At 37.0% G+C, this 22,722-nt stretch overlaps 1 protein-coding gene across 1 annotated transcript; it reads right to left on the bottom strand.

Annotated features, from left to right (window-relative positions):
• Positions 1-3,021: 3,021 nt before the first annotated feature.
• On the bottom strand, positions 3,022-5,121 carry LOC104095704 (putative pentatricopeptide repeat-containing protein At5g59200, chloroplastic). The gene has a single exon (XM_009601887.4). It carries the CDS (start codon positions 4,936-4,938, stop codon positions 3,055-3,057), a length of 1,884 nt encoding a protein of 627 aa, XP_009600182.1. The 5' UTR covers positions 4,939-5,121; the 3' UTR covers positions 3,022-3,054.
• Positions 5,122-22,722: the final 17,601 nt, after the last annotated feature.

Raw genomic sequence — 22,722 nt, 5'->3', positions numbered from 1 at the left:
GAAGATAGTCCAATTGGGGTTTGCAGATGATCTCTTATTGTTATGTAGAGGAGATGTCATATCTGTGAGTATGTTATATGAATGCTTTGATCTCTTCTCCAAAGCATCAGGTTTGAAAGCCAATGTGAGTAAGAGCTCTATCTATTTTGGAGGGGTGAATTGTAATGACCAACAACAGATCTTAAGTGAGCTGAAGTTCTCTAAGGGTGAATTTCCTTTTAAGTATCTGGGAGTTCCTCTAAGCACTAAGAGGGTATCTGTTTCACAATGCCAACCACTAATAGAGAAAATTCCGGGCATAATTAAGACCTGGACTACCAAATACCTCTCATATGCAGGAAGACTACAACTGATCAAAACTATTCTGTTCTCTATACAGATATTCTGGTCTCAGATCTTTATATTACCAAAGAAGATCCTAAAGAGGATAGAAGCTCATGCAGAAGCTATCTCTAGACAGGTGGTTCAGAAAGTTCAAGCAAGGCTCTACTATCATGGGAGAAGGCATGTTTACCAAAAACAACTCTGGGATTCAATATCCTGGATGTATACACCTGGAACAAGGCTGCCATCTGTAAACTATTATGGAATCTTAGCAAAAAGAAGGATAGGTTATGGGTCCAATGGTTACATATGTACTATGGGAAGCAGGAACCAATCTGGATCAAGGCACCCAAGCAAGCCTCATGGGTGGTTCAGAAAATCATAAATGCAAGAAGCTACATTGAAGATGTGGGGATAGGCATGGATGATATTTTGAAATAGAAGCATTTCTCTATCAAGAAGTTGTATTTACAAATGAGAGGTGATTTTCAAAAAGTATCATGGAGGAAACTAACATGTAACAACCTCGGATTACCCAAATGGATTTTTGTATTAAACTTGGCTGTACAGAACATGCTAATTACCAGAGATAGACTTATCGCTAGGGGAGTCATTGGCAATGCAAGATGTCCACTATGCAATGAGCTTTATGAATCTACAAACCATTTGTCCTTCTCATGTGGAGTATGTGTTGAGATATGGTGGAAGCTATTGAGATGGCAAGGCATTTACAGACATGCCATGAACTGGCAGAATGAAATATTATGGGCAGAAGCAAATGCTAAGGGCAGAGCTACAAGTGTTGAGATCTTTAGAATGACTAATGGCTGCTTGTGTATACCATATCTGGCATGAGAGAAATATGAGAGTGTTCCGGGGAAAAATCGACCAAACCAGGTGTTGATAAAGCTAATCATTCAAGAAGTAATTTGCAGAGGATCCAAGGAGACTAGACTGGCAAGGACAATTAAAAAGCTAAACTTTTATCCTTAGATGTCATGGTAGCTGTAAGTAGTAGACTGATGTAGTGAATTGTGTAGGGGAATAGAAGGTAGCGATGGTGAGATTGGGGTTGTCCAATCTCTGTTTACTTGTTTTGTTTCTTTTAAATACTGTACATATTGTTACTGGTAATAAAATAATTACTTATAAAAAAAAACTAATTATAATTGATTGGACAAAACCATTTAGTACGAAATAATAGTTGATCATTGGATTTTTAATAATAGCAAAACACGACTCTAAATTAACCCAAGCAAAGTCAATCTACCAAACATGTCTAAATAATTTAAGACGAGATATTACTTCGACCTGGCCTTTCCTTTTCTTTTGTTTTCCTTTTTTAATGAAAAATTAGAAAATTAGACTAAAATAATAAAAGGAGACACCACTGGGATCTGATCATTTTAAGATGTATTAAAGAATTATAATAGAGTACTATTTAATGTCAAATTTGAACTCTAACATAGCAATACATGACATTCCATAGTAGTTATCATGTGACTAGCCAAAAGGATTTTCCAGAAGCAAGGCCAATTTTATAAACATTTTTGGAAACCATTGCGCAATTCATGTGTGACAAGTGACAACTCTATAACTCAACACCCTCCTGCGTGTATGTTACCCAATTTTGAAATTCACATGTTAACCTGCGGATGTGGAAATAGAGACTGTGATACCGTATGAAAGAATCTGAACCAACTACACATAAGTATAATACCTGACAACTGTACAACTCAATAGGGACAACAACTATAATTAGGTGGTATGAATTAAAGTTGTACATTCAACAAGGACAATGATAAGGAGTTATCTGGAAGTATTTTACAGACCGAACTCTTTCCTATTATAAAACGGAAAGCATAGTTCAATCAAGAAGCATATAAATTAAGTATTTGAACTGTTTTAGCAATGTCAAGTATTCATACAAAATTCATAGAAACTAGCTTGCTTAGTATTTTTGGATAAAGTACTATTCTCAGATCTGCGTCTTCATAATAAAATGTCCAAGCCTCAACCAATTAGATGAACAGCCACTCATGTTTCAACCACAAACTACTCGAAAAACATGAACTCCAATATCCTCTTTGCATGCTTTGATGCCCCCAAAACAAGGATACTCCAATCTTGAATACTATCTCAAAATGAATTTAGCCTGGCATGTAGCCATGTACCATATTTGCAGTGGAAATGCTAAAATTTGACAAAGCTAATCAGCACATAGTTATTTTGATAAAACATGCAAAGGAAGTAATGAGTCAATTTAAATGCAAGTAAAGATATTCATCTAGTCATGCTAAGGCATCGTGATGATATATATGAATTTTGAACCACTTTCATTCATGATGTATTTCTTTGACACTAGATTATTTGCAGAACTAGATCAATCACTCAGCCTAGACACTGAAAGAACCAGAAAATAAGCCACCTTAAAGGGTAATCAAGAAACGAGTAAATGTCGGCCTATTTGTCAGTAACCGAGCACTGTACCATAAGATTCTTCATGCTAACCTCTTCGCCATCTCTCTAATGCAGCACATAACTTTTTTCTTTTTCTTTTTTTTTTTATATTGTGCTCAGTTTATTCACTTTAAGATTGTATATTTAATCCAGTAACCTCAGTATTTACAGCTTCCACTCTTACTTCTATCTTCCTGGATTAGTCGTGAGATGGATCCAAAGATGGATATAGCATCATATCAAGAACGTAGAGAAAAGAATATGTTATGTTTACCAGTAATCACCACAAGAACAAACACCATTTTCAAAATGGTGAAACCTATTACGATCTCTTACAACAATTCTCCTCTGTGTAATCTTAGATATAAGCTTAATAACTGAATGGCAGTCATTGCAAACTCTAAGATTTTTTACAACTCTTATAGTGGTACATGGTTTGGTTGAGATCAAGCCATAGCATATTGCCAGCCTTTCGCTATGTATGCTCAAGGCCCACTTTTTCTCATGTTCTTCAATATCTTGTGAGATGACATCGGTTTCTGGAGCATAATCTTCTGATTTTAGCATATCGTCCAGCTCCTTCAGTTTATTGTATATTGCTTCCCTTTCGGGGTGTCTAATGTCTCCCAAAAGGAACTCATGGATCTCATTTTTCACTTCAATTGAACTGCAACCTGGTTCCTTTTGGACGCCTTCTTCTCTCAACTTTGCTCTCACTTGTGCTGCTTCCTTAAATTTACCCAGTGAAGCATAGACATTAGACAGAAGAATATATGTTCCAGAATCAGCAGCACCATACTCCATTAAAATCTTTGCAACCCTTTCCCCTAGTTCAAAATTTTTATGAATTCTACAAGCACTTAACAGCGACCCCCAAATTATATTGTCTGGAGCAATATTGGCTCTTTGTATAAAATCATAAGCCTCCTGAAGACGTCCCACACGACCAAGAAGATCAACCATACACCCGTAATGTTCAATTCGCCGTTCAATCCCATATTCAGTTTTCATACTTTCAAAGATGTCAAATCCAATGTCCACTAACCCACCATGACTGCATGCATTCAAAACAGCAGAAAATGTTATACTTGTTGGTTTAATTCCATCACGTATCAGTCTCTGGAATATTTTGATGGCCTCTGTACTCCTACCATTCAATGCATATCCCACAATCATAGAATTATAAGTGGTCACGTCTCTAGCTTCCAAGTCTGCAAAAAGGCTAGCTGCCTCATCAATATCTCCACACCTCGAATACATGTTCACCAAAGCTGAACCAACTATATGATTAACTTCAATGTTGTACTTCTCCACATACGAATGAACCCATTTACCAAGTTCTAGTGCTCCCAACTGCGCACAAGCCGATAGAACGCAAACAATTGTGACTTCATTAGGCTTCACACCTTCCATCTGCATTTCTCTGAATAACTCCAATGCCATATTCATTTCACCATTTCTAGCTAACCCATCAATCATAGCTGTCCAGCAAACATTATCCTTGGTAGAAACCAGCCAAAATTCATCCATCGCCTTACGCACTAATCCATGATCAAGATAACATGATATCATAACAGTGGAGGCAACAACATCTCTTTGAGGCATTTCATCAAACATCCTCTTTGCATCACTAAACTCTCCGCATTTTCCATAAAGCTCCACTAGCTTTAACCTCACGAATCTGTCCGAACACAATCCCAATTTCATGGCCTGGCAATGGATTTGTTCACCGCTGTTCAAATCGAGAGCAGACCCACATGCTTTCAGGACCAAAGGGATAATATAATTATCTGGTAAAATGAAATCTCTAACCATTTGAAAATAAGTTCTAATTCCATCACTGTAAGCACCCGAAGAGATAAACACGTCAATAAAAGCAGTATAGAGAAAAACATTCGGGTTTGAGGTTTTTCGAAAGATCTTGGAAGCGTATTCGATGGAGCAGCTTCGAGAACATACTCGAAGAAGCTCGAATAAAATAAAGGGATCATTTTTATTGCCATTCTTGATTATATGAGCGTGAATTGGAGCTGCCTGTTTTATGCTTTTGCATTTCTGTAACTTGATGAGAAATTGCTTTCGATCTTGGAAACTGTAGGGATTTGAGTACAAATATGGCGGGGACAGATGTGGTGACGCAGTGGCGCCTAGCATGAAGGCGATTTATCTGAAGCGAGTAAGGCGATTCTTTTGATTGAAAACAACTGTTGTTAACTCTTACTGCAAAAATCTTGAGGCAACAGGATACAAGAACGGTAGCCTAGCATGAGAGCACGTCTTGTTTATTCGTCTTTCGTTTTTCATAGTTATACTAAACTAATCTTTCTTTCTTATGCGACAAAATTAAACTGCTCTCAAGCTCCACTAATCTTGGGATTATGTGATACTTCTTAATTTTTTGTTCATCTCAACAAAAAAAATGAGTCTCGACAAAATAAAATATTTATATTTAATAATAATTTAACTTTAAATTTCTCAATTACACGTTAATGTTATGCTTTATAGTAACATAAATTTTTATAGTGTGCTTAACACAAGTTCAAAGGTTTTCTTTCATTAAATCAATATCTAGTAAAATATAATTACGTAAACTGGATGAAGGGAATACTAAGATTTTGATATAACATTTTTAACCGATATTTGCTAGTATTCATAATTAAATATTAAATAAATATAATTCTAAATTTTATACCGAGATTAGTATCATATTTCTAGTAATCAAATGATCTCATATAATTTTATGAGTCAAACAATTTTTTGAACATCTTTTTGTTACTCACTATATTTTATCTTATGTAACATTATTTCTTATTAGTTTGTCTCAAGAAATAATGACACTTTTCGATATTTATAATAATTTAATTTTAAACTTTTCATTTATCCTATGAGAAAAAACTTTTGTAGCCACACAAAAATTATTTAACGGAAAAGGGTCAGACTTGCACCTAACGTATCAACTCCAGTCTAAAAATGCCCCTCGTTATATTGCTAAGAATGACCCTACCGTTAAAAACTTAGTATAGTTATGCCCTTAGTTCTAACGGGTGACTTAAGATTTAAATTAACATTTTATTAATTTCACGTGGCTATTTCTGACTGGCCATTAAATAAGGCACACCCCAAATCGGATTTTACCCCACCCATAAACCATCCAGACCGACCCGACCCACTGAATATTATTTTACCCCCAAAACACCCGATTGTTAGGTCATTTTCACCCAGTTCATCACCAAATTACAGCAAAAGACTACATCCATCCACCAGAGATGCCAATTTGCTATTGAGACTTGCCAATTTGTTATTGAGGCTTGCCTCCCTTGAAGCATCAATCTTTGATAAGGCACAAAGTTCAACGAAAGAATACATGTAAGCCCGATTTTTTTAAGTTCCAATCTTATGGATTATATTCCATCATGCCTCATTCTAGTAATGATCGGGGCAATATGTATCTTTTGAACTCATGCGACTGAACTTAGAATGAAACTCTAAGCTGCCTACGTACCTCGGTAAAGAAGATCAAGTCATACCATAGTTCAGAATGGGTGAGTTATTTTTTTTTTTAATGTCCTAACTTTTTCCTAGGCCACCTCTTTCGAGGTTTTCAACCTAGCAGACTCTTTATTTTTTGTCCCATACACAGTTTATACTCTTGCAGGCCAAGAGTAACATGTAGTTTATGCTCTTGCATTAAAAAGCATAGCGACTTGCAATTTAAGCTCGTATTTGGAGGAGCTTTGCAACTTGAAGATTTTGCTCAAATTTGAAGAGCTTCATGACATGCAGTTTAGGCTCGTGCATCCAGGAGTGTTGTAATTTGAAGATTTAGCTTACAATTCGAAATGCTTTGCGCCTTGTAGACATGCTCAATTTTGAAGAGCTTTGCAACCATTAACACTTTGCTCGAATTTGGAGAGATTTACAAGTTGAAAACTTTTCTCGAATTTGAAGAGCTTTACATCTTGAAGTTTGGCTCTAATTTAAAAAGCTTTGCAACTTGAACTCTTTTCTCGACTTTGAAGAGCTTTCGACTTGAGTTTTTACTCAAATTTGAAAAACTTTACAACTTGAAGACTTTGCTCAAATTTGAAGAGCTTTACAACTTGAAGACTTTGCTCGAATTTGAAAAGCCTTACGTCTTAAATATTTAGTTAAAAATTGGGGAGCTTCGTGACATACAATATATACTCATGTACCAAGAGGCATTATAACTTGTAGTTTAGGCTCATGCGTTGAGGAGCATTGCAACATGCAATTTATGCTCGTGCATTGAAGAATATTATAACTTGCAGTTTAGGCTCGTGAGTTAAGGAGCGTTATGACTTGTAGTTTAGGCTCATGCGTCAAGGAGCATTATAACTTGCAGTTTAGGATCGTGCGTTGAGGAGCATTATAAATTGTTAGTTGAGTCTTAAGCTCCTATAGCGGTTGATGAAGTCAATAACTGGCTCATCCTTTCCTTGATGAGTGTTTGTAAGTTCGATCATGCTTACGATGCGTCTTGTGCTATAGAAACGATTGAGAAACTCTTGCTCCAACTGCTCCCAACTATCGATAGAATCAAGTTCGAAATCGGTGTACCAATCCAATGCATTACCTTTGAGAGAACGAACAAATTGTTTGATAAGAGAATCATCGTACATTCCGACATTGTTTGCAAGTTTCAACAAAATGCGCTGCATGTTGTTTTGGATTTCCCTTGCTATCGAATTGTTGCAATTTAGGAGGTTGTTAACCAACATGCATCTTCAAGTTATCAATTCTTTGCGTATACGGCTTTGCATATGTGATAGATAATTTGGACGATGACTCAGACTTATCTTTGATAGCCTCCATGATGAAGTCATTTAATTTCTCAATGGGAATCAGGCCTTTGACGGAGACTTGGATCTCCTTGGTTGTCGTTGCTTGTTTTTCTGAAGAGTCTACTTTTTCTTGTGACCTTTGAAAATTTAAAGGTGTTTGTGTGGATTCTCATTCTACCATGCTATCCAATTTGTTTGTTAACTTGGAAAGTTTAGCATCTCGATCATGCATGTGCTTTGATAAGCCTTTAACTGCTTTCGTCAAATTTGCAAGTTGTTCTTCTATGGTAGAAGCTTCAATAACCATTGCTTGTATGATCGACGTAGAAGATGAAGAATGATATAGGTCATTAGTGGGATAGAGCTCTAAGGTCACATTAATGAAGGCTATAGTAGATCCAGTGCTTAAGTCATCATCATCGGCTTGCATGAAGGGTTTCTTAGACTTAGATAAACTAAGTTGGGCAAGAATTTTTTCAATCACTTCGGCGACGTCGTTCCCTTTTTGGGTCATGATTTGATGGTAGGCTATAATCTCATGTTTTAGTTGATTATTACATTCCAAATTATTGTACTTTAGTTAAGTTTGAGCTTTAATCGCTAGTATTTTTCACTAATTATGTGTTTTATGCCTTGTAGGAGTGATTCCGAGCTATATAGATATTATGGAATGAATTCAAGTGATTTGGAGATTTGAAGTCTGAGTAAAAACCCAAGGAATTAAGCCGGGATCGTATTCGGGGATCAATGGATAATAGTTGAATGAAACGAAGAATCGAGCAGGCATATTGCATAGTGTCTAGTAAAATGCACATAAATTTTCGCTCGGAACTCTTTTTGGGCTCTACAATATATCGTTGAAAATCTGTTTAAAAGGGCTACAACTTTCATGTTTTACGTTTTCTCAAATTCTCAAGAAGAACAGGGTGAACAGTGTGTGGCAGCGCACTGGCCGCGCATATTGGGCAGAATGTGTGAAAAGTGCGCGGCCATATGTGCGGTCACCTGCCCCGGTGCGCGCCCGCGCACATCTGTCCGAAAAATTCCTATTTCGCTAATAAAGAGTATTTTCGTCTGGGATTTATTTTGAAGGCGGATAAAACACCCCAAAATACCATTTTGAGGGACTTTTGACATACCTTAGACCTAGGGAAGCTTTGGAAAAGAAGGAGAAGCAGGAGCACAAGGATTTCATCCTTCCTTCCTCACTCAAATCCGGGTTTGGATTGTATTTATGTTTTCCTTTACTTTTATTTTATTTGTGAAGAACTTCTCCATGTCTATGGAGCAAAACCTTTTGGGTTTTGATGGATTTGGTGTATTGATGATTGTTTGTGGATTATAACTCTATTTTTATGTATTTGAATCATTTTTGGAAGATTTAATTGTTGTATCTATATTCACTTGTTCTTGTAATCGAAATAGGCATAACTTATGATATATTTGCACTATATTACTGGTTGAGTTCATAGATTCTTCTAAGTAATCGAAAGAAGCTAGTTGAATCCTTGATTAAATCTAGTTAGGAGGATAATCGAAAGAGATTCTTCTAAAGACCAATCCATTTTGAATTCTTGCATATATTCGCCGAGCTTAAATTGGTTTATATTGTGAGGTTGAAACTTAATCGAGAGATGAGTTTCTACTAAATATTTGTACTGATAATTAAGTGAATTTGAGAGACTCACTTGAACATTAGAAGTGAATTATCTAGAGTTAGATCCCGAACAATTATCTTGCACCTATCCTATCAACCCATATTTTTTCCCATTTATAACTTCCTTGCTTACCTTTGTTGAGATTGTCATTAGTCAATAGTTGTAGATTTTAGATTATTAATTATATAAACCTCAATTGTTTATCCTCCTAGATAATAATCTAGCTACAAACTACGAGAACACTGTTTAAATCCATTCCATGTGGATACGATATTATACTATACTATCTTTGACTAGCGAGCACAATTTAAGTGTGTGTTTTACGCTCGTCAAATTTTGGCATCGTTGCCGGGAATTGGCAATCAATAGTATTTGAAATAGTTTGGAGTGCCAATTCAGGAATTAGTTTTTATATTTTCTTTTCTTTCTCTTATTTTTAGTTTTGTTATGTTAACTTCTCTTCAAGATTTCTTTTGTTGAAGAAATCTTGAAGAGCATATTCTTGATACTGAACTCTAAATATTGTAAAGATGGAGTTCAACCAACCTAAGAAAATGGTTGAAGAGTTAGCAGCTGAACATTGTCAATGGTCTGCTATGTGTTTTAAATGCGGTGGAAATCATCTTTGGGTTGATTGTCAAGCAGGTAGGTATTCTTCCTATGGTTCACATTTTGAAAACTCTTATTCTGTCTCTAGTCCTTACAGGTATGAGGATTCATATGGTTACAATTCTGACTCTGGTTGGGATGAATACACTTATTATAACTGGAATGAAAGCGAAGTGAGACAACCACCTTAAGATGAGAATGGTAGTTTAGAAGAGCTTATGTACAGGTTCATAAATAAGGTGGAAGAGAGGTTTACACAAGATGATGAAGCCATTAACAACCTAACAATGCAAGTGAGTCAAATAATAAGTACACCTTCAGAAAGCTCATTGCATTGTGATGGTGAATATATGGAGGAGATACCCGGTGAGAATGAGCCTACCTAAGATGATGAACATCTACAAGGAGAGTTGTCCACTCTGCAAGAGGACTCTGCTTCAACTGAAATGATTGAAAATGAGGCTTTGGTTGATTATGAAGAAATACAAGAAGAGTTCAACCCCCCATCCACCTATCCACAATTGTAATTTTTAGTAGAAGAAAATGAGGAACAAATGGTCTTGGACTTTCCAGAAGAGTACTCACATGAACTTTCCTATTCATTTTATTACTCTAACCTTGATCATGTGGATTTTATTTTTGGGAATTTACAGGAATATGCAGGGATTGATCTTGTAAATGAATGCAGAAACAAGTTAAGGATAATCCTACAAAAACAATCCTCCGCTCAAAATGAGGCCAAGAAAGAAAGAAAAAAGCAGGTCTTTCAAAAATCACTAAAGTACTTTGGCCTGATGAGCTCCATAAAGAATCCCGAGGAGCGAAATCAAAAAATGCATTCAGAATTAGGGGTGGAGTTCACAAGTTCTCGGAAGCGAAAAAAGTCCATGGGAGTTTTCTTTACCTCTTGCTTTTTATTTGTGTGTCATGCGGACATGCCATAATTTAAAGTGTGGGGTAGGGATGTAAATATGTAAATAAAATAACTGTTTGTTTTTCGTTTCTTGTTCTTGTGTGAGTTTTCATTTCTTTTGATTGAACATTTTAAAGTCGAAGAAAAAATATATATTGTCTAACTAATTCCCCCTTGGTTTTTCTTTGTGCCGCTGTTCTTTTCCAAGGGTTTTATTTGAACCGGGTGTAGTTAGATTTTTGTTTTTAGAAGTAGAAAAATCTTGTGCTATGATTTGAAATGGAAGCAATATCTCTTGACTTGAACATGCCTTGAGAATAGTGAGTGCTTTGGTTGTGACGCTTAGGCTCAGTTTTTTACTGTTGAATAAATGCCTTAAATTGTATAATCTTAACTTTGCTAAACTGTTTTGACTAGAGTGTCTTGATGAATTCAATCTTGAGTGAGTTATGTGCCATGTGTGTGAGGTTTTGTGTTATTCTGTGCATTGCATTTGATGTCTAGAACTTGCCCCGTGTGTTTGCAAAGTGAAATAGTAATTTTGTTCAGTCTTGGAAGTGATATAGTGATTTCTTTGTTGAGCCAGCTATATAGTTTACCCACCAACTATTATGTATCATAGTTAACCCCGTTGAGCACGTTATCTTGTTTCTTTGGCAACCACATTACAAGCTTTACCCATTTATTTGAATTGACCATCTATTTGAACCATTTACCTCTCGTGAGCACTTGAAATTGTATGAACTTTGTAAAAGTTGAAATATGGGGTGGTTGGTTAGGCTTCTGAGTGGAATTCTTGTATGAACTAAAGGGAAAGGTTCACTATTTGAAAAAGAAATAGCCACTTGAATTGAAAAAAAAATGTGTGATTGTGAAAAATATTCCTTGATAGTGGTTACTTGATGTAATTGTGCTTAAAGAAGTAGGGAGTTAATGTACATTGATGTGAAGGTGGAGTTATGGTTTGACATAAGTGTGAGATTTTGAATGGTCAATTGTATGTATTAAAGTGCTTAGGGAGGATTAGTCAATATATCCAAATGTATCCTACCCATCCCGCAGCCTACATTACAACCAATTGAAGTCCTACTTGATCCTTGACTGGATAAGCTCAATTAGTAGAGTAGTACACTAAGGGCAAGCTTATGGTACATCTTTTGTTGCACATGAATGTTGTTCTGAGAGTGAACGAATTCTTCCTATCTTGAGTTCCTAATTATTCTTAAACTTTATTGTTTGTGGAACTACTCTCTATTATTGTGTGAGGGCACTTGATTCATGAAGGAATGGTAATGTCATTGACCTCTGTGTTAGAGTAAGTGAGCAGGTTGTGAAAAATACGTGGTGCAATTGAGTCAGCTCTTGAGGCGAGGGTGTTACGGTCTTGTGCTTAATCTGTTCTAATATTCTTGGTGTGATGAGTTAGGAGAGTTTCTTAAAAAGGTCATGTCTAAGTGAAGTGTAGTTTTGTTGCTCGAGTACGAGAAATTGTTTAAGTGTGGGGTGTTGATGGTAGGCTATAATCTCATGTTTTAGTTGATTATTACATTCCAAATTACTGCACTTTAGTTGAGTTTGAGCTTTAATCGCTAGTGTTTTGCACTAATTGTGTGTTTTGTGCCTTGTAGGAGTGATTCCGGGCTATGTAGATATTATGGAATTAATTCAAGTGATTTGGAGCTTTGAAGTTTGAGTAAAAGCCCAAGGAATTAAGTCGGGATCGTGTTCGAGGACCAACGGATAATAGTGGAACGAAACAAAGAATCGAGCAGGCATATTGCGTAGTGCCTAATACAATGCACATAACCTTTTAATCGAAACTCCATTTTGGCTCCACAATATATCGTTGGAAATATGTTTAAAAGGGCCACAACTTTCATGTTTTATGTTTTCTCAAATTCCCAGCAGAAAAGGGTGAAAAGTATGCGGCCGCGCATATTGGGCAGAATGGTGTGAAAAGTGCGCGGCCATACGCGCGGTCACCTGCCCAGGTGCATGGCCGCACACATCTATCCGGAAAATTTCTATTTCGCTAGTAAAGGGTAGTTTCGTCCAAGATTTGTTTTGGGGGCAGATAAAACACCCCAAAACACCATTTTTGAGGGACTTTTGACATACCTTAGACCTAGGGAAGCTTTGGAGAAGAAGGAGAAGTAAGAGCACAAGGATTTCATCCTTCCTTCCTCACTCAAATCCGGATTTGGATTGTATTTATGTTTTCCTCTACTTTTATTTCATTTGTGAAGAATTTCTCCATGTTTATAGAGCAGAACCTTTTGGGTTTTGATGGATTTGGTGTATTGATGGTTGTTTGTGGATTATAATTCTATTTTTATGTATTTGAATCGTTTTTGGAAGATTTAATATTTTATCTATATTTACTTGTTCTTGTAATCGAAAGAGGCATAACTTGTGATATATTTGTACTATATTGTTGGTTGAGTTCATAGATTCTTCTAAATAATCAAAAGAGGCTGTTTGAATCCTTGATTAAACCTAGTTAGGAGGATAATAGAAAGAGATTCTCCTAAAGATCAAACAATTACGAATTCTTGCATATCTTCACCGAGCTTAAATTAGTCCATGTTGTGAGGTTGAAACTTAATCGAGAGAGGAGTTTCTACTAAACATTTGTACTGATAATTAAGTGAATTCGGTAGACTCACTTGAACATTAGAAGTGAATTATCTAGAGTTAGATCCCGAATAATTATCTTGCACCTATCCTATCAACCCATATTTTCTCCCATTGATAACTTCCTTGCTTACCTTTGTTGAGATTGTCATTAGTCAATAGTTGTAGATTTTAGATTATTAATTATATAAACCTCAATTGTTAGTTTATTTCAGCTTGCGAAGCTAATTGATAAATTGGAGAATCCTTAGAATTTAATGAATTATTATTCCTACTTGTTAAGGAATTAATTGTTATTCCTGTAAATGAGATTAATTGATAAATTGAAAATTATTTGAATTGAAGGAATTTAATTAATATATTAAGAATTGTTGCATTTGAAGGAATTTGATTATTTCTGCTGGTTAAATAAATTATTGTAAATTCTGTAAATAATGTTGATTTAGATATTCTAGTTTTATTTCAATTATTATTATTGACCCATAGTAGTGTCAATGTTAGCTATCTCGTCTCTACCACTTCGAGATTAGGCTTGATACTTACTGGGTACATGTTATTTTCGTACTCATACTGCACTTGCTGCATATTTTATTGTGCAGGTACATATATGTATAGCGGCCTTGTGGGCGCAGAGGTGTGGTTATTAATTGTGGGGACATAGGTGAGCTGCATTCTATATTACGATCCGCTGCTAACAGAGTCTCCTTCATAGTTATTATATTTTCCTGTCTAATTTGTATTCTGGACAGAGGCTATATTTTATTTTAATTCCCTAGTAAATGCTCATGCACTTGTGACACCGGATTTTGGGAATGGTTGTGAATTGTTTAGAAATTTAATTGCTAAAAATATTTGTCATTTACTCTATGAGTTTTATCTTTACAATTTTATTAAAAAAAATTTATTTCAAAAATACTAAAATGGGTAATTAAGTTAATTGATTATGGTTGGCTTACATGACAGTGGTGTCCGACGCCATCACGACCTTCTTTTTTGGATTTTGGGTTGTGTCAATATGGTATCAGAGCACTAGGTTCACTTAGGTCTCACGAGTCATGAGCGAGTCTAGTAGAGTCTTGCGGATCAGTACGGAGACGTGTGTGCTTATCTTCGAGAGGCTACAGGACTGATAGGAATACTTCCCTTTTTGATTCCTCATCGTGTGATTCGATTCCTTTTAGGTTTATGCCTACATTTCCTTCCTATTCAATCTTATGCGACGTGGAACGCTTGTTATAAATTGGGGATCGAGGAAATTTTTAATGGTACTACAGATATAGTGCGGGATGCTTCTCCCTATGTAATTAATTGGGCTATTGTCGTCGCCTTGCGGAAGGCCGCTCTATCGTTTCAGTTCAGTTTCAATACTACCTAAGGTTTTGCGATTTAGCATTGATTGTTATGACGATTCATGCGTTGTTATCGCATAGTGTTTATGTAATGGTAGAATGCTTGTCTATGTGTCAGGGCAGTAAATGACTTAAAAGAAGTTTTTTCTCAGTACAGATTCAGAGTTTCCATGTTTTAATTCCAGCGAAAAAAAGGCAATTTGACTATGAATGTTCAGGTTTGGGGTTGATGGAGTAACGAAGCTTGATATTTTCGAGTGTGGTAGAGTTCTCAATTTTGATGTGGTGTCATCGCCTTGTAAAATGCGTTAAGGTTCGCCAGTGTTATGGTTTTCTTCAACTCACCTTCACGACGGTGTGTTAGAAATTGGTATAGGGGAAGCAGTCATTAGAGATTGCGGTGTGCAGTGATTCCGGATCGAAGCAGCATTTCTAGTATTGATGTCTCGAGAAGGATGATCGTCAGAAAGGTTTAAAGCCGGTAACGAGATATTGGTTCAAGTGCTACATAGACGGATTTTGAGTTAAGGCAATAACTAGGCAGCGAAGGATGAGAAAGGACATATGGAAGGTGTCTTGTGGTGGTTAAGTTCCTAAAAGGCCAAGTGTAAGAAAACAGAAGTCGAGTAGTTGCATAAAGAAGAGGGTTTGACCAAAGTGGGAGAGTGTCAAAGTAGTATATGGGTTACGTGGTAGGATAATTACACGGCTTGAAGAAAGTTTGAAGTGATTTGGGATTCATGGTAGATAGTGACTAGGTCTACAGGCTTAATTTGGAATATTGGCTGCTATATTGAGGAAGATTTGGTGTGACAGGAGAGAGTTTCTTGATATTAAGAAGGATACAACATGACTTTGGATTGGAATGTATTGTCGCACCTTTAGCTGATGTCCATGAGCAGTGAACGGACTGATGCAGCTGGTGAATGAGCTTGGACTCAGGATGATCTACTGATTTCGTAGTATTTTCACCCAGTGCAGCGGCATTGGAATATGTTGACATGTAATTTCCACTGGTGGGTTATCTCCTGTGAGCAGGTTAGAGGTTGCATGGTATTGACGAAGCTTCTGCGAAGAATTCTACTGGCTACTCGGTAAGAGATTTAATATGTAAATATGGCTAGTGGTTTAGAGTATTTATTAAAGGTTAATAGAAGGATTTCGAGAAAATTTGGCGAGCTGCGTATGCAGGATCATGTCAACAATGAAGAAAGAATCTCGGTGGATTCCCAAAATTTTGTAATTGTAGCTTCAAGCTAAGTGGGAGAGCCCCACCGTCTATGATTGGATTGCATAGTGTCAACTTGTGCAGTTTCTGGTTATCGGTGTATTGGTGGGTCATTTCAAATAAGGAAAGAAAACATCAGTGGTAATTTGAGCAAAGTATTTGGGGAATGTGTGCCATATTTGGCCTTATTAATTCATATTTAGGTTTTTGGAAGACTCAGAGTATATGCTTCGTGTAGATGTAATGCACAGGAAACTGAAATAGTCGGACGTTTCCTTAATAAAGTGTCCATGTGCTAGCGGGGCCTTGGAATTGATCATGTTTGGGAACAAGTCAGAGCAAGTGACTCTCAATAACAGTCCTAGTGGATGCAAAAATTTAAAGTGTGGTATCTAAGGATCTCGAGTCTGTAATATGGTTGAGTATCGAGCTTTTGCAGTAGATTATGAAACGGGGCTTGGAGTACTCTGCGTTATCTTCAGGTTGTGGTGTAGCAATAGAGAAATGGAAGAAAATAACTTCGGATTCATAAAAGAAGTATCAGAATGGGTGTTCCAATTGAAGATGTGAAAGTGCGCACAATGAGGGATATGAGATGATTAGTGGGTTTTGAAACAACGTGGTTTCGTGAAATAAGGTCACTCAGGATGAGTACGGATTTGAGTTCATGATGTAATGAATGGAGCTATTATTATTTTTAAGTCAAGCTGGGAATAAATTGAGAAAAGACGGATCGGTTAACAATGGTTGAATCAGCATGATGATGGCAATAATCAGTTCCTTCAGTGCATTGAATTATGCGTGTGATTTGTGGCGGTACGTGCGAGGCTTGACGGCCTCCGTAATTGATTTTATTTGGAGGAATTCAAGTATTATGACATGTTATGTGTAGAGGGATCGCAAAAGAGTTGTGGTGGTGCAGACCACTACTTGAGGCCTGTATTTTTTTACGGATGTGGGAATTCAGTCACGTGTTGCAATGGTTCTCTTGAAATAAGTTAAGAAGAAGGTTTCTATATGATGAAGTGTTTACCCTATTAGTGGTTCGGAAATTATGATGGAATTCTTGTACTCCTGCGCATTGGCGTGGTTAAGTGCACTAAGTAGCATGGGATTCGAAAGTTGAGGATTTAAGATTTTGGTTCGGTGTTGACAAGGATGTCATGAGCTCGGATGAGCAAGAAAAGGATTTAGATGTTTAAAGTAATATGGTATTGTTTTTGGCATCATCTAAAGTCGATGTCAGGTGTAAGAGACCTTGTGTATTGACTTGTGCTTTCTTGATTTGCTTTACAACATTAGTGTAACTGGTAGCATGAATGTGCAAACTTGTTACCTGGTGCGGAAAGTATAAAGATTGTGGTAATATTGCTGATTCGAGAATTTATGCCTGGAGGGCGCTTGGTTCATTTGGTTGTCGACTGTGGAAGTATTGTTCCGGTTATGATGGCTATTCTTGTATGTTATGGGAAAAAGGGTTATTATGGATACTTGAAAGGTTATTAGCCTAGTACGATGCGATCAGAATTGGCTTGAGGTATGTGGATGGATTTGAATATGAATATGGGCTCTATATCAGGCATGATGTGTTCATTTCAGCATAACCGCTCCCTATGGAGGAGTATTCAGACGTTGGATGTCGTTTCGTCGTCGGTTATTTCATGTAATACTATATTGTGCCGTGTGAGTTGCGAAACGGCTTGATAAATTTCTTATGTGTTGAGGTTTCGCATAGCGATGTTGTTATGTGAGCAGGATGGCTCTCGAGATTCAGATCATATATCGCACCTTAGTTGTTCTTGAGTTTTGTAGCGTATGGCGCTGTCGGTCCTTCCAAGGATGGTATTATGCACTTAGCGTGCTTGTGTTCGATGTTCGGATATTTTGCAAGTAATGAGCATTCTAGCTCGGTAAGTATTTTTTTCATAGATTCTTTTTTTGTGCGGATCGGGTTGCACGCCGCAACAGTGTGATGTTGAGTACAGTTCCCTATATTCTATTTTTTGTGTTTTGTGTCCCATTTTCTGAGAAAGGTTCATGACACCTGTTCAGTTGTTTAATTAGTCACGCGGGTTGAGTAATTCTTTCCATAGTCTGTTTTCCTTATGTATCGCAATCGAGTCCGTAGCTTATTAGATCGTTGTGGCGTCATATGAGACTTTTTGTCATGTCTGAGGTGGCTTGTTGCCTGAGCAGCTTATACTAAGTGAGATGAGGTTATTGGATCCGGGATCAGTACAATCGGATTATATGAAGTATAATAAAGAGCAAATACTATTATTTGGTCCATAATGAGGCAATGGTTCTTGTCTGAAGGAGAAACTCAATAATTTGTTGGCTCAACAGTTGGTTATGAATTTCTACACATTTCTTCCATCGTGGAAGCAGTTCAAGAGTTGCAACAAGAATTATATGTATCATGAGGTATGTTGTGAACATCAGATTTGTGGAATTTCGGCTATTGTTATCGGAGGATGATATTATGATCATGTGAATGGTGCGGTGCATGGTCTAAATTCAACCAAGGTATACAACTCTGTATTGGTGCATTGTGTAGTGATTGATACAGTATTCGTAGGTTGGAAACAGGCATGGTGGAGAATTTTGGATGTTAGAATTGGGCTCTAAGGCTTAATCGCCTAAGTAAAGGGGAGAATCTTCAGATTGGCTCGAGCTAATGTTCTCAATTGGGTGTGGTAGCACGGGTAGGTGCTAGAAGTGTTAAACTGTGATTTTGGACAACTCCGGAACAGTTCTTAGCACGTTCGAGGACGAACGTATATTTAAGTGGGAGAGAATGTAATGACCCAACCGATCGTTTAGACTGTTAGAATCCCGTTCCCCTAAATAAAACTTTTCGTATGTGTTTTTAATAATTTATGACTTGCGGGGATGGTTGGTTCGGGATTTGGAAGTGTGTGAGTTGAAATCAGAACACTTGGTTCCTTAAGTTAGCTTTAAATGGACAAGTTTGACTTCGATCAACATTTCGAGCAAACAACCCCGGAATCGGGATTTGACACTTTAAATAGGTTCGTATGATGATTTTGGACTTGGGCGTATGTCCGAATCGGGTTTTGGATAACCCGGGAGCGTTTTGATGCTTAATAGTAAAAAATCAACTATTTAAAGGTTTAAAATTCTTTAAATTTGGCTTGGAGTAGGATTTTGAGTAATTGAAGTTCATTTGGAATTCCGAGTTTGGGAATAGTTCTGTATAGTGATTTAAGACTTGTGCGCAAATTTTTGTCTCATTCCGAGTAGTTTAAGTATATTTCTGCGCATTGGAAGTAAATTGAATAACTTGAAATTCTTAAGTTTGAATCAATTTGGTTTAGGGTATGATTCTTAGATTTGATGTTGTTTTATGCGTTCCGAGAGTTAACGAGTCTATTTTATGATTTAAAACTTGTTGGTATGTTCGAGCGGGGCGCTGGGGGTCCCGAGTGTTAACCGGACGAGGCTCGAACCAATTTTGGGAAATTGAGCAATGACTGAAGCTCCCATCTACTATCATAATCGCACCTGCGCTTGGACAACAGCAGGTGCGAGCTCGCAGGTGCGAAAGAGAGTAGCCTGCCCAGCCATCGCAGATGCGGAGTAATTTGGCGCACCTGCGAACGTGCATGTGTGAAGATCTTGTGTGTAGCGGAGGGATGCGCAGGTGCGAAGGAATGGGCGCACCTGCGCTTGCGCAAAAACGAGCTCTTCTTCCGCAGGTGCAGAACCAGGAAAAGAGAGAAAATGCGCACCTGCGAGGAATTTCACAGGTGCGAAAGTTGCATGCGCGGTACTCCTTCCGCAGGTGCGAAAAACATGTATGGGCAGAATCTTAAAACGGACGAAAACTCAGTCCATTTCTTTCTATTTTTCATCCATTGTTGGGCGATTTCAAAGCTTTTGAGAAGGGGGTTTCAACTAGCAATTGAAACGTAAGTTAATTCCACACCCCTTGAGTTAAATACATAGATTATAGGTAGATTAATTACTAGTAAATCTTAGAAATCAAAGATTTAGATGAAAAATCTAGATTTTTATAAAAATGAGATTTTAACCACGAAAATAGTTATAGAATTGGGTAGAAATTATATATTTAAGTTCTTGAGATTATGGGTAACGATTTCATCCGAGTATTTCCAAGAATCCGAGCACGTGGGCCCGGGGTGAATTTTAGAAATTTTATCATTTTGGATAAGGTAATTTATTTAATAGATAAATTTTGAATCATTTAGCATATATTAATTATTATGTATAATATTTGGATAGTTTCGGATCTTTCGGCAGCGAATCAAGAATTCAACGCGACGTGGTAATCAGAAAGTGGATTTTGAGACGAGGTAAGTCTCTTGTCTGATTTTGTGAGGGGAAAATTACCCCATAGGGATTACAATGAATAATTATTGCTAATTGCGGGGGCTACGTACGCACGAGGTGACGAGAGTCCGTGCGTAGCTACTATTAATGCTAAAGTCCGGGTAGTTTAGGACTCAAAGCATGAATTACATGTGTACATTGTATTCTTTGTTTAATTAATATTAATTAATATATATGAATATACTGTGAATTGTCAGATAAAGATATTAAAGGATGAAAATCTCATATGCTTGATTTTCTGTTTAAATTAATTAATTATTAAAAGAAATTATTCTTCCTCCCGAATTTATCTTTAATAAATATACTCTTTTCCCGGAGGTACATAAGAAAATGTCTTCCTTTCTTGTGAAGCGGGCCGAACGCCTCGGCATGATAGATGCATCTATGGATCGTGCCGCACGTCCCTCGGCAGTGTACACGACACTCTGGATCGGGCCGTATGTCCTCGGCAGTAATAGTGCTTAATAATAATAATTATACGATACCTTAATAGTTTATTTCAGCTTGCGAAGCCAATTGATAAATTGGATAATCCTTGGAATTTAATGAATTATTATTCCTGCTTGTTAAGGAATTAATTGTTATTCCTGTAAATGAGATTAATTGATAAATTGAAAATAATTTGAATTGAAGGAATTTAATTAATATATTGAGAATTGTTGCTTTTGAAGGAATTTGATTATTTCTGTTGGTTAAATAAATTATTATAAATTCTGTGAATCATGCTGATTTAGATATTTTAGTTTTATTTCAATTATTATTATTGACCCATAGTGAGTGTCAAAGTCGGCTATCGCGTCTCTACCACTTCAAGATTAGGCTTGATACTTACTGGGTACACGTTGTTTTCGTACTCATACTGCACTTGCTGCATATTTTATTGTGCAGGTTCATATATGTATAGAGGCCTTGTGGGCGTAGAAGCGTGGTTAATAATTGTGGGGACATATGTAAGTTGCATTCTATATTACGATCTGTAGCTAACAGAGTCTCCTTCAGAGTTATTATATTTTCCTGTCTAATTTGTATTCTGGACAGATTCTGTATTTTATTTTAATTCCCTAGTAAATTCTCATGCACTTGTGACACCGGATTTTGGGAATGGTTGCGAATTGTTTAGAAATTTATTTGCTAAAAATATTTTTCATTTACTCTATGAGTTTTATCTTTACAATTTCATTAAAGAAATTTTTATTTCAAAAATACTAAAATGGGTAATTAAGTTAATTGATTATGGTTGGCTTGCCTGACAGTGGTGTCCGGCGCCATCACAGCCTTTTTTATTGGATTTTGGGTCGTGTCAACTAACTAATATGATACCTCATTAATAATCAAATACCAATTTCATCAACAGACCTTAGCACAATATAATCATAGCTAATTAAACATTTCCTTAATTAATCTGAAATGAACTACTAATTAATCTACTCTTAAACATGTAATGCAATCAGCCAAATATAAATGGATATCAATCCAAAAGTAGACTGAACAACTAAACAAAATGGAAATGAAGGAATGAAGAGAAGGATTACCCATTGAAGACATCACTTCCGGCCTCAAGGAATCCGGGCAGTGGTCGAATTCGTTACGCGAGAACTGATTCACGCTTGAAAGGCAGAGCCAGTGCTATATGTAACGATAACGACCATGGCCAGCCGAAGAATCAAATATAGGGAGATACTTCAAGGCTACAAAGGTCTGTCAATTTGAGATATTGAGGATTTTGATCGAAAAAGAGAGGATAAAGAAAATTGTTCAAGCTCCGGCGGGTCAACGAGAGGTTGACCAGAGTCCGACCGCTGTGAAATGATGTGAAACCAACACCAATAGAAAGTACTCATCGTGGACAGTCGTTTGGTGTAAGTTTTACCTCGAAACGGATCCAAGCTGGCGAGGAATTTAAAAATGGATGAAAAAAGATTAGTTTTTTTGGATCCGAGATCTTTAATTCGAGAAAATCGGGTGATCTTTTGGGGAAACAAATAAGATATTGAGAATGTAGGTGATGTGGGGGTCACAAGGTGGTATTTGGTGGTTGATTGGAGGTGGGCCGTCGTCGTGGGCAATTTTCGACGGCGATGTGGGGCGGGGCTAAGAGAGAGGAAAAGAAAGGGTTTTGTGAGATCGATTCGGGGGTAGGGGGTCGGTCTTAGACTATGTGAAAGGGCTGACCAGTTCACGGCCGTTGGATGAAGGGAGAATGAACAGCTGTGATTGATGAGCACCAAAACGGTGTCGTTTTATTTAATGCAGGGCTGGACCAACTTATTTGAATGGACTGGGCGTGCATCTCATGAACTTGGGCCTCAAACACTGGGCCTAAACGACTTAGCAAATCCTTACACATTTGTCACGACCCAATTTGCCCTCC

Source organism: Nicotiana tomentosiformis, chromosome 3 (assembly GCF_000390325.3).
Source record: "Nicotiana tomentosiformis chromosome 3, ASM39032v3, whole genome shotgun sequence".
Classification (NCBI taxonomy): domain Eukaryota; kingdom Viridiplantae; phylum Streptophyta; class Magnoliopsida; order Solanales; family Solanaceae; genus Nicotiana; species Nicotiana tomentosiformis.
Note: the sequence above shows the minus strand (reverse complement) of the source record. Positions and strands in the feature narration are given on the sequence as shown.